The sequence below is a fragment of the Rhineura floridana genome, chromosome 17 (assembly GCF_030035675.1).
Source record: "Rhineura floridana isolate rRhiFlo1 chromosome 17, rRhiFlo1.hap2, whole genome shotgun sequence".
NCBI classification, from domain to species: Eukaryota; Metazoa; Chordata; class Lepidosauria; order Squamata; family Rhineuridae; genus Rhineura; species Rhineura floridana.
Genome location: NC_084496.1, coordinates 14,786,693 through 14,800,584, shown reverse-complemented (window position 1 = coordinate 14,800,584; position 13,892 = coordinate 14,786,693). Strand labels below are relative to the sequence as shown.

At 42.2% G+C, this 13,892-nt stretch overlaps 1 protein-coding gene across 2 annotated transcripts in view; it reads right to left on the bottom strand.

Annotated features, from left to right (window-relative positions):
* LOC133371635 (cytochrome b-c1 complex subunit 2, mitochondrial) overlaps positions 1-13,892 on the bottom strand; it is a 30,048-nt gene that overhangs the window by 1,592 nt on the left and 14,564 nt on the right. For both annotated transcript variants that reach the window (XM_061599198.1, XM_061599199.1), the window contains 7 exons: positions 12,160-12,284; positions 11,169-11,266; positions 7,801-7,858; positions 7,593-7,688; positions 5,330-5,529; positions 3,736-3,816; positions 520-596 (listed from right to left, as the gene is read on the bottom strand). In XM_061599198.1, coding sequence (XP_061455182.1) covers positions 520-596; positions 3,736-3,816; positions 5,330-5,529; positions 7,593-7,688; positions 7,801-7,858; positions 11,169-11,266; positions 12,160-12,284 — 735 coding nt within the window. The remainder of the gene's footprint in view (positions 1-519; positions 597-3,735; positions 3,817-5,329; positions 5,530-7,592; positions 7,689-7,800; positions 7,859-11,168; positions 11,267-12,159; positions 12,285-13,892) is intronic.

The following is a 13,892-nucleotide window of genomic DNA, read 5'->3' as shown; positions in this document are numbered from 1 at the left end:
CCAGAATTTTAGGCAGAGGTCTTCCTTTTCACCTACTGCCTGATCCTTTTGGGATGCTAGGGTTTGAACCTAGGATCTTCTGAATGTAAAGCATGTACTTGGCCACTGAGCTACACACAATCCTTTCTCTGAATACCATCTCATTTGTCCTAGATCAGCCTTTCCCAACTTTTGGGTCTCCAGATATTGTTGGACCAGCTCCCATCAGCCCCAGACAGCATGGCCAATGGTTAGGAATGATGGGAACAGCAGCATCTAGGGACCCAAAGGTTGGGAAAGGCTGTCCTAGATGAGGAACCAGTTTCATATAGATGGGAAATTGAGAGCTTTTTCTTTGGCTTAATAAAATGGTTTTAAGAATTCAACTGATTAGATGGTACATCATATTTCCTAAATATCAGGAATGTCTGCCAGAAAAAAGGGGTGAGGGAAAAGGGATGAGTATAGTATATTTGGCAATTTTGGACTGTAAACAGGTCAGGTTCCTATCACAATAGCAGCTCTGGTAAGGTAACTTACTTAGCTCTTGTGACTTCTGCATCAGTGACTCCACCTTGGGAAATTGCCTTCACTTGGTTCAAAGCAGCTTTGATTACCTTGATTCAAAAATATCAAAATATTTTGTTTCTGGCTATAATATCTAGAATTCATCCCCCGCCCCAGCAAATGTTTATTTATTTATTTGCTTTGAAAGTTCTGATCAGGCCTTCCATACCTGCAATTTGCACTGGGGAAAAAAACCCCTCTAAATGGAGTGAATGCGAGTCCCCTCCCTCTAACATACAAACATATGGAGGGAGGGAGGGAGAGAGAATCTCTCTCTCTCTCTCTCTCTCTCTCTCTCTCTCTCTCTGTGTGTGTGTGTGTGTGTGTGTGTGTGTGTGTGTGTGTGTGTGTGTGTGTGTGTGTGTGTGTGTGAGAGAGAGAGAGAGAGAGAGAGAGAGAGAGAGAGAGAGAGAGAGAGAGAGAGAGAGAGAGAGAACGAGAGAGAACGAGAATGAGAACGAGAACATGAATGTACACTTTATCAGGGGAGAATATGCCTGATTTTTGGAACATCCAAACTGTTCTCTCAGATTCATCTCCACTGATCTGAAAAACGCTCCGATGTGAATTAAAAATGGGGAAGGGGCATCATGTCTACTCCAAAATTGAAATGCTCTGGAGTTTCACATTCCATACACACGGAGACACCCCTTGACTAGAATATGTACATAAACTAGAGATGGGGGAAGTTTCATCTTCCTAGTTTGCCAATGCCTCCCTGCTGCCAGCCCCCACACACTTCCAGTGGGAAAACAGTCAAATTCACACAGTGCAGCTGAACCTGCTCATATGGACCACACAGCCCTCTCTTTTTCTGACATATGCAGTCAGAAGTCCAGGGAAAAAGAAGTTCAGTACAGGAAAAGTCTTTTACTGCTTGATCTTGTCAGCTTCTTTTAACGATCACTAAATACTATAATGCATGCATCTGGATATCTGCATTCTTACCCATTTTGCACTATATGCCCATATGCCACTTATTTACCTGCAGCCAATAAAACCTCTCGTTTAAAGGAACACTGCTTTTGCCTGGCAAGGAAGGAAACAATGGCAAGAGTTCCACAACCTCCTTTCCTGCCCTAAAGTACATAAATTGACACAAGAGCCAAGTCATCTGCTCTTGCCAGACAGCTCAGCTGAGGGGAGGGGCATTATTTCACACTGGGATTTGCAAAAGCAGTGACAGTAAGTGCAGACCCACTCCCCACCCCAAATCCAATTTCTCTGTGCCAGAGGACTCTGTTGTGGGGTGGATGGAGGAGCATCAGTGGTGATTGCTGAATTGTGGAGAACTGAGTGCTCTTGGTCCAGACTCGCTCACCACCATCAAGAATACATGAAGCAGGATGCGGTGGCTCAGCATCAGAGGTAAGGAGGAAGGCAAGATTGATCAAGTCCCACTGCTTGTCATCAGTTTGAACAAGTGCTATTATTCCTATATATTACTGACTCACCCTCCCTTTTCCACTCCAAGACACAAGAGCTTCTAGCTAATGCATGGGTCTGCCAACCAGCTGTGGGCATTTGGACTGGTGTCACTGTATTAAGGTGGGGTTGAGGGCTGTTGCCTTGATTTGCACCCCTCCTAAGGACAGTCCTGCCCACAACCCACAAAAGAGAACTGCAACCCATAAGGTCCCTTGCAAAGGGATTCAATAGTGAAACAGCTTTTCAAGCTTGTGGTTTCAATGGACCCCAATATCGCGCGATGACATCACATCTGGTCTCTGAAGCTTGGTTCAGATGTCAGAGAAAACAATTTCCCACTAGGAGAACAAGCCACAGGAAGCCTTAGGCTCATACATGTGCTCCTTCTCACTCCTATTTGTACACCTGTGAGGAGACTGGAAGCTTCCACTTTTGATTTTACGCTAACTGGTTCCCCCCCAAGGCTTGCATCTACCTGAGCCCTAGAAGTCAAGCCAACCATTTGCCTGCTGACAGTCATGCTCTGTAAAACCTCAACCACATTTGGCTAATTGATGCCTGTCTACTCAGACACTGTGTGGCTCCAGAGATGTTGGAAAGAAGAGCACGAAAGCCCTTTTTATGCAGATCTGATTTAGAAAATCAAAAATTTCAGGTCAAGGACTCTCAAGGTATATAATAAATTTAATGCAGAAATTCAACTCTTATGATAGGCAACCTAGAGCCACAGGCCACTGTTCTGCAGCTTGTAAAGGTGTCTTTGTGATGCTTTATGCAAATCTGTTCATACTCTGTGCCAAGAAAGCCTAAACTGTGTTACGGTAACCCAGAAACACATGTTCAAATCCAAGATCTCTCTACTGTGCACCAACATACTCTGTTTCCAATGTTATATTCAAGGATTTGAAGAATTCAGAGTGTATTGCAAGAGTCAACAGTGGGAGAAATAAGGATTCAAGTAAATAAGAAGGCCCTCATGGCCCTGAGCAAAGGAGAAATAGGTAGCCACACAGAATACAGCACCACTGCTGGGAACACTTGGGCCTTTGCAAATGTGACCTGCACATTTTTCAAATATATCTCACACTAACTTTAAACTTTTCTGAAACGAAAGATGACATTCCCAGGTTTCTCAGACAGGGAAGAGATTCTGCCTGTACACCACATCCTCAATCCTGTATATGCAGAAAGCAATGCACCACTCTGCAACTTGTAAAAGTATGGTTGTTGGAACATGCTGTCCATAGCAGATGGAGGGTAGCAAAAGTTATGAGTGTCACATCGATGGACAATGATGTTTGGGAGTAAACAAGATCACAGAACATAGGAAGGTGCTTTAATTCTAGGTAGGACTGTCCATCTATTGTCTGCTCTGACTTGCAGCAGCCCTCCAGGGCTTCCTATCACCTACTAACTGATCCCTTTCTTTTACCTGGAGATACCAGGGACTGAATCTGAGTTCTTCTGCAAGCAAAGCATTTGCTCCATTACTGAGCTATGGTCCCTTCCAAAGCCAGTTCACCTTGTTCGCCCACTTACAATCATATGAGAGACACAGATTTCTTAAGACCATAATCTGCTTAGCAACTCAAGGACATCCTTGTTACTTCCAGCACATCCTTCGTGAAAGCAAAACGTGTGTTGCAGTGACACGCACACACACTTGGTATAAAAGCCCTAGCAACTTTTAAAGAAATTCAAAATTGCAGACTAAACATACTTTCAGTTAACTTGATTTGAGAATACCAGTCAGTAACTCACCTCCCCAGCAACTGAAGCCTGGGATATGGTATAAATGCCAAAGAGACCAGAATCAGTGTAGTTCACATTAAATGCTGCTGCCTGCAAAGTAAGTTTGTTTTCAGTTAGCATATTCCAACAAGCTTTCTTCTTCATTCCAAAATATTTTTGGCATTTTAAAGTAGCTCAAGTTTAGACAAGCTAAGATTCAATCTTCTGGATATGATACAGGGTTATTACCTAATGAATAAAGTCTTAAGGTGGTAGTTAATGCTAATCCTACTCAGAGTAGACCCAGTGAAATTAATGGACATGACTAATGTAGGTTTATTAATTTCAATGGGTCTACTCTGAGTAGGACTTAGTTGAATACAACCCTTAGGCTGCAATCCATTCACTTACCTGGTAGTAAGTCCCACTGAACACAATGGAGCTTACTTCTGAGTAGACGTGCTGGATTGCAGCCTTAGTTGATTATTAATTGTATTTGTTTTAATTCAGTGGTTCCCCTACTTTTTTTCCATTTCCATACTTGGAAACTGCCGAGAGTCTTGGCAGACCACTTATGATTTCTCTGCCTGTTGTAGCAATTGTAATATGCTGTGCCAGATGTGGTATGATTTCTGAATGTATTTTTATTGCTTTTTTATTTCATATACAGCATTTGATTGCAATTCCATAGAAATCAAACTGTAGTACAATAAACTACAATATAAGAAGTTAAAGAAGCAATAAAAATACAATTTAAAAATAAACATGATTATTTAACGCGGACATACTGCGGACCACCTGAATGAAGCTCATGGACTACAGTTTGGGAACCTCTGTTTTAACTGACAGCATATGAGGAAAACAATAGTTCTGAAGTTAAAAAAACATTTTGTTTTTAAACAACACACATCCGTTTGCTTTGCACTTGGCATCATCTCAGAAGCAGCATTCGCTCTGCATGAGAAGGGAAATGCCACTTCTTAGGTGTTTCCCAGCTTCAGTTTTTGTTACTTGCATTTTTGAAAAAAAATAAATCACTTGCATTAATTTAAAAAAGTAGTCTGCTGACTCATTTATTGAAAAGCACTTTATAATCACATTGTATGTTGCAACTCTGGTAGAAATCTCCGGCATAACCTATTGATCAATCAATCAATCAAATCTTTATTTACACTCAGCTGACCACAGATACAGAACATTATATTAGATGTTATGAGATAAAAAACTGTGTAATAACACAAACTACAACATACAGCATACTGGATTATTATTATTATTATTACTTCATAATCCATAACCTATTGAGAACTTTTATCACACAAGCTCTTGCACAAATCTCATTCATTCCCAAGGGACTTGGGCAAGAGACGCTCTGCATGCATTCTGCTGCATGTCTGTTACCATGAGTCTCATACACAATCCTTTCTAAAAAAAATATAAGCAGTACAATTTGCATCCATTTCTAGTCCTACTCAGAGTAGATCCATTGGAATTAATGGACACTACTAACTTAGGCCATTATTTTCAGTTGGTCTATTCCGCGTAGAGCTTAGCTGGCTACAACTCTAATTCCTCTCTAGTTTTTGCACTTGTTAAAATTGCAGATGCAAGCCTAAATACTTACATCAAATGGTAGGGAAGTTGCCTTTGCAACACCTTGGATGAGCTTGCTAGTGATGCTGTCTCCTCTCTTGATAAGAGGTCCTGCCCCAAGAACATGCTGAAGGATGCTGAATGCATTTGCTTCTGCACTTCCTGTGGCGGCTCCTTCGGCTACGACTGCAGCATGGACGAGGCTGTGGCCGTTCTGTTCTCGGAGTTCACCTTAGCAAAAGGCAAAAAGAGGAATTAGGAACCAGTCAAAGTATAATATGTTAACAATCCTTACAAATAATGCAGCATTACAATTTTCCATTTTTCTATATCAAATTGTCTGCTAATGAGCCCCAAAGCATCTACCATGGAAACTCTGTGTGTTGCATACGACTCTGGGGAGGGCGCATTTCACAGCATATATTCGGATCATGTCAGGCACTTTTATATCCTCCCAGCAGGAGCCCAGGGCAGCACTTGCCTCATCCTCATTCCATGTGAATTGAGGGTGCATCCTAAAAGGGACCCAGCCCTCCACCTGCAAGCTGTGCAGTTCAACCATAACGGATATGCTGCTTTTCAGGAATGTATGACTAGCATCACTAAGTTTATCACTGATGAACCCTCAGCAAGCTTCTGAGAACTCCAGGGTACCCTAGAACGCAGCTTCAGAACCGGAATCCATAATCAAATGCCATTTTAGGGAGCAAGCAAGAAGACCCTCAGCTAACAAGTTAATGTCCCTGCTGCAAGGTATGCTAGAGGCAGAGCTTAGACTCTAACTAGATGTTCGAGCCCCAAGTCACTGACAGACACATTGTGGGGAGACTGTAGGATTTTCAAGGTGGTCAAATGACCAAGAAAAGTTGATGTGCTCTGCACCCTGAAATACTACTGTGGGCTTAGAATGTGGCACTTGCCTAGGACAGCATGTCAGGGTACACAGGCCAATGTGGTGTGATGGCTAGAGTTGGGCCTAAGACATGGGCCAACAGGGTCCAAATCCCTGCTCAGCCAGTGAAATTCACCGTTCTCAACCTGGGCTACCTTGCTGGATTGTGGCAAGGAGGAGGACTAGCACAGTGGTAGAGCATCCTTTTCACAGGTTCAACCCCTGTCATCTCCAGTTAGATCAGAAAGTAAGTGACTGGAAAGATTTCTCCCTACCCACGGCCCCAGAGAACCACTGCCAGCTAGCCCCAACCAGCGTACCTAATGATCGAAGATGATGGGAGTTGTAGCTGAATGGCATTTGGAGGGCTCCAGGGTGGGGAAGGCTGGCCCAGATGGACAAACAACCTGACCTGGTAGAAGGCAGTTCCCTATGTTCCTGGGAGGCATGTAGCTGAGGGCTAGAGCATCTGCTTGACATGCAGAGGATCCTAAGTCCAATGCCCGACATCTCCAGTAGGACTAGGAGAGACACTTATCTGTCCCCCAAACAGCCACTGCCAGTCTATGCTGGCAATACTGAGCTAGATGGATCAATGGTCTGACTTAACACAAGGCAGCTTCCTATGACTGCCCCACCCTGAATTCCTTGGAGAAGGGCGGGATAAAAATTTTACAATCTGTTGAGAATAGTAATCTTTAAATCCCATGAACATGTGCTGGAATTCTCATCTGGCCTTTGTGAAAGGTTGCCTCTGGATGTAAGACAATACAGTAATACCTCAGTCAGCTAATCCTCCAGGAATAAAGCTCCTTTTAAGGAAGGCTTTTTAAAAGGTGAAACTGACCAGCTTTGCTTCCGATAAATTTTCAAGCCTGTGCCTTTGCTTTGCTATCAATAAACTGATAAGCCTGTGTCTTTGCTTTGCTATCAATAAACTGATAAGCCTGTGTCTTTGCTTTACTAGGGTGAAACTGGCAAGCCTGTGTGTTTGCTTTGCATTAAAGAGATCTCTTGCTTACTCCCAGGAGGGAGGGAAAGATCCAGTACACTTCAGAGGAGGAAAAGGAGGGGAAAGAGGAGGGGGGTGCTGGGCAGGCACCCTTTAAAGCCCCTGTTGAAGCTGCCCCCACGATCTATGAGCTGGTGTAGGAACCTATCCCTGTTCTTTCCATGTTCTTCCTACCTCTGGTACCAAAGTTTCTGTTAAAAAAATAATGTCCAGGAACATACGTACTTTGTTAACTGAGGTATTACTGTAGTACAGTTGCTGAGACTAGGGCACGCCAGATCATGGTCCCGCAGCACAAGTCAGAAGGTAGGACTGACTCATCTGTCAATCTAATTCAGCAACACTGCTGTACAGAATCATTAAGAAGACGATGCAAAAGAGGACATATACCTCCACGATACTTGGCCTTCTCACCAGCTGAGCCAACTCCGCTGCGGATGTTGAGAAACTGCTCTCCAATTTGCTTTAGGTCAGGATGGCTGACACCTGCAAGACAAGCATTTGCATCAGAAGAACATCCCAGACATCTTTGGTGAAGAGCGTTTCATCTTTAAAAGACTACAGCACAGCCACAAGACACAGATGTTGGTTTACATACCGAGCCCCACCAGAGCCATTCTGGCACTTGTGAAGTTGTTCTGTACGAAGTGGTGCAGCTGTGATGAAAAAAGAAAGACGAGCATGTCAATATTTTTTGCCACATAACCAAAATATGAACACGAAAATTACCCAGCTGGATCACACCAAAAGCTCCCTCTAGTCCAGTGTCCTGCTTCTGCTATGGCCAACCAGATGCCTCTTGAGACACACACAAGCAGGATGTGGTAGTAAGTGACATTTGTTTTTTATTTACTTTAAATATTTAGAAGCTGTCTTCCTAGACCTCCCAAACAGCAGACAGCAATACTGCCATAAACACAATACAACGCCACACCATAATAAAGCTTTCAAATACCAAAAGCACATTAGAAAATAAGCAGGGTAAAACTATTTTCCAAAGCCACTGCAGTAGAATAAAACATTTCAGCTAAAAACCAACTGAAACAGGTAGTTTTTTAGAGTGTTTACAATACTACAACTAAAAGGGTCAACTATAAATCCCTCTGGGAGAGAGTTCCATGAAGTAGAGGCCATTACCAAGAAGACACCATCTCCGAACATGGGAGTTCTATTGATCTACCATATATGCTCTTACCATATACGGAGTAAAAAATTCCAGATGTCCAAGCTGGATTTAGAAAGGGAAGAGGTACCAAAAGCATACGTTGGATAATGGAACAGACCAAGAAATTTCAGAAGAAAACCACCCTGTGCTTTATAGATTACAGCAAAGCCTTTGACTGTGTAGATCATGAAAAACTATGGAATGCTTTAAAAGAAATGGGGGTGCCACAGCATCTGATTGTCCTGTTGTGCAGCCTATACTCTGGACAAGAGGCCAGAATATGGAGAAACTGACTGGATCCCAATTGGAAAGGGTGTGAGACAGGGGTGTATTTTATCACCCTTTTTGTTTAATCTATACGCAGAACATATCATATGGAAAGCAGGATTGGACCAAGATGAAGGAGGTGTGAAAACTGGAGGGAGAAATATCAATAATTTAAGATATGCAGACAATACCATACTACTAGCAGAAACCAGTAATGATTTGAAATGAATGCTGATGAAAGTTAAAGAGGAAAGCACAAAAGCAGGACTACAGCTGAACGTCAAAAAAAGTAATGGCAACAGAAGATTTATGTAACTTTACAGTTGACAATGAGGACATTGAACTTGTCAAGGATAATCAATACCTCGGCACAGTCATTAACCAAAATGGAGACAAGAAGAAATCAGAAGAAGGCTAGGACTGGGGAGGGCAGCTAGGAGAGAACTAGAAAAGGTCCTCAAATGCAAAGATGTATCACTGAACACTAAAGTCAAGATCATTCAGACCATAGTATTCCCAATCTCTATGTATGGATGTGAAAGTTGGACAGTGAAAAAAGTGGATAAGAGAAAAATCAACTCATTTGAAATGTGGTGTTGGAGGAGGGCTTTGCGGATACTATTGACCGCGAAAAAGACAAATACTTGGGTGTTAGAACAAGTTAAACCAGAACTATCACTAGAAGCTAAAATGATGAAACTGAGGTTATCATACTTTGGACACATGAGAAGATATGATTCAATAGAAAAGACTGTAAAGCTGGGAAAAACAGAAGGGAGTAGGAAAAGAGGAAGGCCAAACAAGAGATGGATTGATTCCGTAAAGGAAGCCACAGACTTGAACTTACAAGATTTGAACAGGGTGGTCTATAACAGAGAGCTTTGGCTATGGGGCGGTATATAAATGTAATAAATAAATAAATAATATAATATAATAACAGATGCTATTGGAGGTCACCAATTCATAGGGCAGCCGTAAGTCGAAATCGTCTTGAAGGCACATAACAATCGATCTATCACGGTCAATAGCCACTAACAGAATCTTCTCCATGGTTTTCTCTAACCCCTTTTTAAAACAACGTAAGCTAGTGAATTCCACAACTTACGTTTGCACTGTGTGAATCTGCACTCAGTTAACCAAGAGTAGCAGTGTTCCCTCTGTAAAATTCTTTTAGAAGAGCAAATAGCAGTGGGTGACTTGGATCCTCATACAATGGGTTTGTGGCAAAAGTCTCATTAATTTGCATAGTCCTTTACTTCCAAAAAGGTATGCAGAGGATACTATCTCAGCTTAATAAGGAGTTTCAGAACAAAACTGGCTCAAGTGACACCATTTTTAAACAGCTTCACTAATATTATGACTAAGCAAAACAGCTTATGGAAACGGTTGTTAAAATGCAACAATGGAGAACATTTAAAGCTGCAATTACCTCTGAGTAAGTCCCACTGAACTCAGCTAACATATATAGGATTGCACTCTTAAAAGTATCCAGCAAATCTTGTATGATGGATACAAAGGAAAATATCCAGTTGGGATCAATATACCTGGGGGGCGGGGGGGAGGGGGAACTGCCCTCCAAATTACTACTTGTAAAAGATGGCATGTTTCTTACAAAGAAAAACTTGCAAGGTAAATTTAAGCTGTGTTTTAGCACGGCTTCTGCGAAGAAGTGTCTCTAGAATCCAAAGCTACACCCAAACAGTCAAAGTACAGTTTGCATGCCAGGAGCACGCCTGGTTTTCAATTGTGGTTGCTGGGCAAGCAAAAAACATGGACAGGCCTGGAGACCTTGTGGCCCTCCAGACGTTGCTGGACTACAACTATCCCTAACTATCAGCTGAGCTGGCTGGGGCTGATGGACCCTGGGAGTCCAACAACACCTGGAAGGCCAAAGGCTCCCCAGCCCTGCCATAGGAAGTTGCATCATGTCAGGTCAGATTGTTTATCCGTTTTAGCCAAATACTGCCTACTCTGACTTGCAGCTGTCTTCTAGGGCAGCCTTTACCAACCTGTCACCCTCCTGATGGTTTTGGACTGCAACTCTCATCAGTCCCAGCCAGCACAGCTGGGCATTCTGCAAGTATAGTTTGTCAGTTCAAGCGCAGCTAACTGAAAACCTGTTGAGATGTAAAAATGCTTCTGACGGTCCCTCCCTACAGTTACTTTAAATCAAGAAATGGGGGAGGGGCCTGGAGTCCGTGAAAAGGGGTCAAGGAGGAATGTGCAGAAGGGACTGGGGAAAGCTCCAATGTTTGGATGCTGTATCTGAACTGAGTCTATATGAACCAAGACAGCTTCCTTTAGGCTGTAAACTGCAGGGTAACTTTGGCTGCAGTGGGCAACCTGTTTGACCACTGGCACCCTTCTTATTGAGGAATCACTGATAAGCAGTTAAGGCACCTCAAGCTTCCTTGGAACAGTTTGAAAATCAAAAATTATTATTGAGCTCTGCGCGGGAGGCAAACATAGCAATTAAACTGATGTTCTTTTGGTGTAGAAGGATTAAGTATAGAAGGTGCTATTCAGACTCTTACTTGTTCTGATGTAATCTTCCCAATCATGTAGTCCGGACAGTATAAGGAATTGGCAAGGGCATTCCGATAAGCTGCTGCGTGCAAGTTTTCAAGAATACCTATGCATAAGATAATAGGTGGTTTGTTTATTATACTATAGGAGGGAACTGAAGCAATTTGTACCCAAGCTATATCCTGCAGAAACATAATTCTCATGGCCTGCGTGGAGGTCCCCCACACGCATACCACTGAGGCAAGGTCCCTGCTTGTATGGAACATGTACATCAAGTCTATTGGTGGTGGTGGGGAGAGAACGGTCACTTAGTGCTATCTAACCAATACACCGAATAGCTTACTGGGCCACAGATGCTGGCTGAGAATCAAAGAGCTATTTTTAAGGAACATCTAAGAGCCTAACGTGGGTCCATTGGGGTTTCAGTCAAACACCCCTGTATTCCATTGAAAAGCAGAGCTCTACATTATTAAGTGTATTTCCCACCCTCCCTGCCAAAAGAGAGCAGCCCAGGGCAGCAAGCCACAAATGATACATCTTTAAAACAAACCCAATACAGATGCAGAGGGGGATAAAGTCTCTACTTAAAATGCTTGTTGGAAGAGGAAGGACTTTAGTAGGCACTGAAAAGACAACAGAGATGAGGCCTGTCTAATATTTATTTTTTTAAAATAAATTTTACATTTGTAAAAACAGATCTTGAAACCCTGTTTGACACAGAGGAATACTCTCCAAGAAACAGAACTGTTATCATTGCAAATGTAGGCAATACAACTTTAAGCACAATTAATTCAAAATAATTTAAGTCGTTGAGGGCACAAAAATTTAAGTTGTAAAAGTGACATTTGCAGGCCCCTCTCAAGCACCATCATGGAAAAAGAGTTGTGAACATCCATCAATAGAATAAAACTACTTAGTTCAGAAACATGAGGATGGCTTCCACTTTGTACAGTGTTTAAAGAAATACTCTTAGCAGCCTAATGGCTTAGGAATACTTACCAACTTGAGGGTTCTGAAAGGCAATTGCCTTATCAATTCCTAAACGGAGATTGGCATCAGCTACTTCCCAGGACCTGAATTCTGGAGCTGTTGTGACGTTTATTAAATATTCCAATACAGTATCGCTGAAGTAGGAAGGAAGCAATATATATATATTAAAAAGGACTCAAACAACTGAGGCTCCCCAAATTGTAGACAAGCCAAGGACAAAATGCTGATGTTAAAACTTAAGAATTCAAAAGGTACGGGGGTTAAGAACATAGGGAGAGCACTGCTGGATCAGTCCAATGGCCCATCTAGTCCAGCATCCTGTTGTCACTTGGCCAACCAGATGCCTATGAGAAGCCTGCACCAGGACCTGCAAGAGCATTCTCCCCTCATGCAGCTTCCAACAACTGGTATTCAGAAACATGCTGTCTGACAATGGGGCCGGAGAAAAACCATCATGGCTACGGTTAACACTAAGTTTAACCGAATTCCTTCTGAGAACATTCTCTAACACAAACGTATGTGGCACTTTAAGAAAAAGAAACACACAAGACTAGTGCCCCAAGAAGCTTAAAAAAGGGGGAGGGAGTTAAGTAATAAACCAGGGTAAAATTCACACATGGGTTTTCCTCCCCGATAGTCCTTATCTGAGGGCCAGGAAACAAGCCCTGTGCACAAGCCATCCAGGCAAACGCATTCAGTCACACAGATCACTTGATAGGATCACCATGGGCTAGTATCTCACGTATGAATCATGTATCTCAGACTGTTTTCATAATTGGTTTTACAAGAGTTGCTAATAGACAATGAATGAAACTCGTGACCATGGACTGGTGGTCCATGGATCACAGTTTGGGAACCCCTGGTCTAAAGCTACTTAATGAGTTCATTTGCAAGATCCCAACCAGGCGCTCCCTCATTCATAGCTCATTCTCTTATCCAGTCGGTGACATCAACTTCAGGTGATTTTACTGCATTCTGAGAACTACAGAATTAGGCCCATTGATGGAACAAAAAGATGTGATGACTCCAATCCTGCATGTTCCCCTTCATGCTTAGATAGGCTGAGGGGTGCTTTGTACATTTTCTTAACAGCAGATACTCTACACTGAAAGCTGCTTCTGGAACTCACCTGACTTTTAAGAAAAACTCTGCCATAAAGCGTTTATTTATTTATTATTTGATTTATATCCCGCCCTTCCTCCCAGCAGGAGCCTAGGGTGGCAAACAGAAGCGCTAAAAACACATCAAAACAGACCCTAAAATACACCAAAACAACTTTAAAAACATTTTTTTAAAAAAGATTTTAAAACATCTTTAAAAAAAGGGTTAAAAAACATTGTTTTAAAAAAATATTAAAAAGCAATTCCAACACAGACGTAGTGGGATGTCTCAATTTAAAAGGCTTGTTGAAAGAGGAAAGTCTTCAAAAGGCGCCGAAAAGATAACAGAGATGATGCGTTAAAGCGGAAGAAGCGTTAAAGAGTTCAAGTACACAATTATGCAGAGAAACATTAGTGTCTACATGGGAAACAACCGTAACCATTCCATGATTGGGGTAACTTGAAAAAGGGGCACTGTAAACAATCCTCTGGAGAAATTAAGCACTGCTTGTTTTAAGGAACTCATCCACAGATCAGCACATATCAAGTTATTTATGGCTCAGAATAAAGTTAAACGATGTCTTTCAAGAGCAGGAACAAAAAGTGACTTGTCTGACGATGCTGTTGCTTTATCAATAGGAA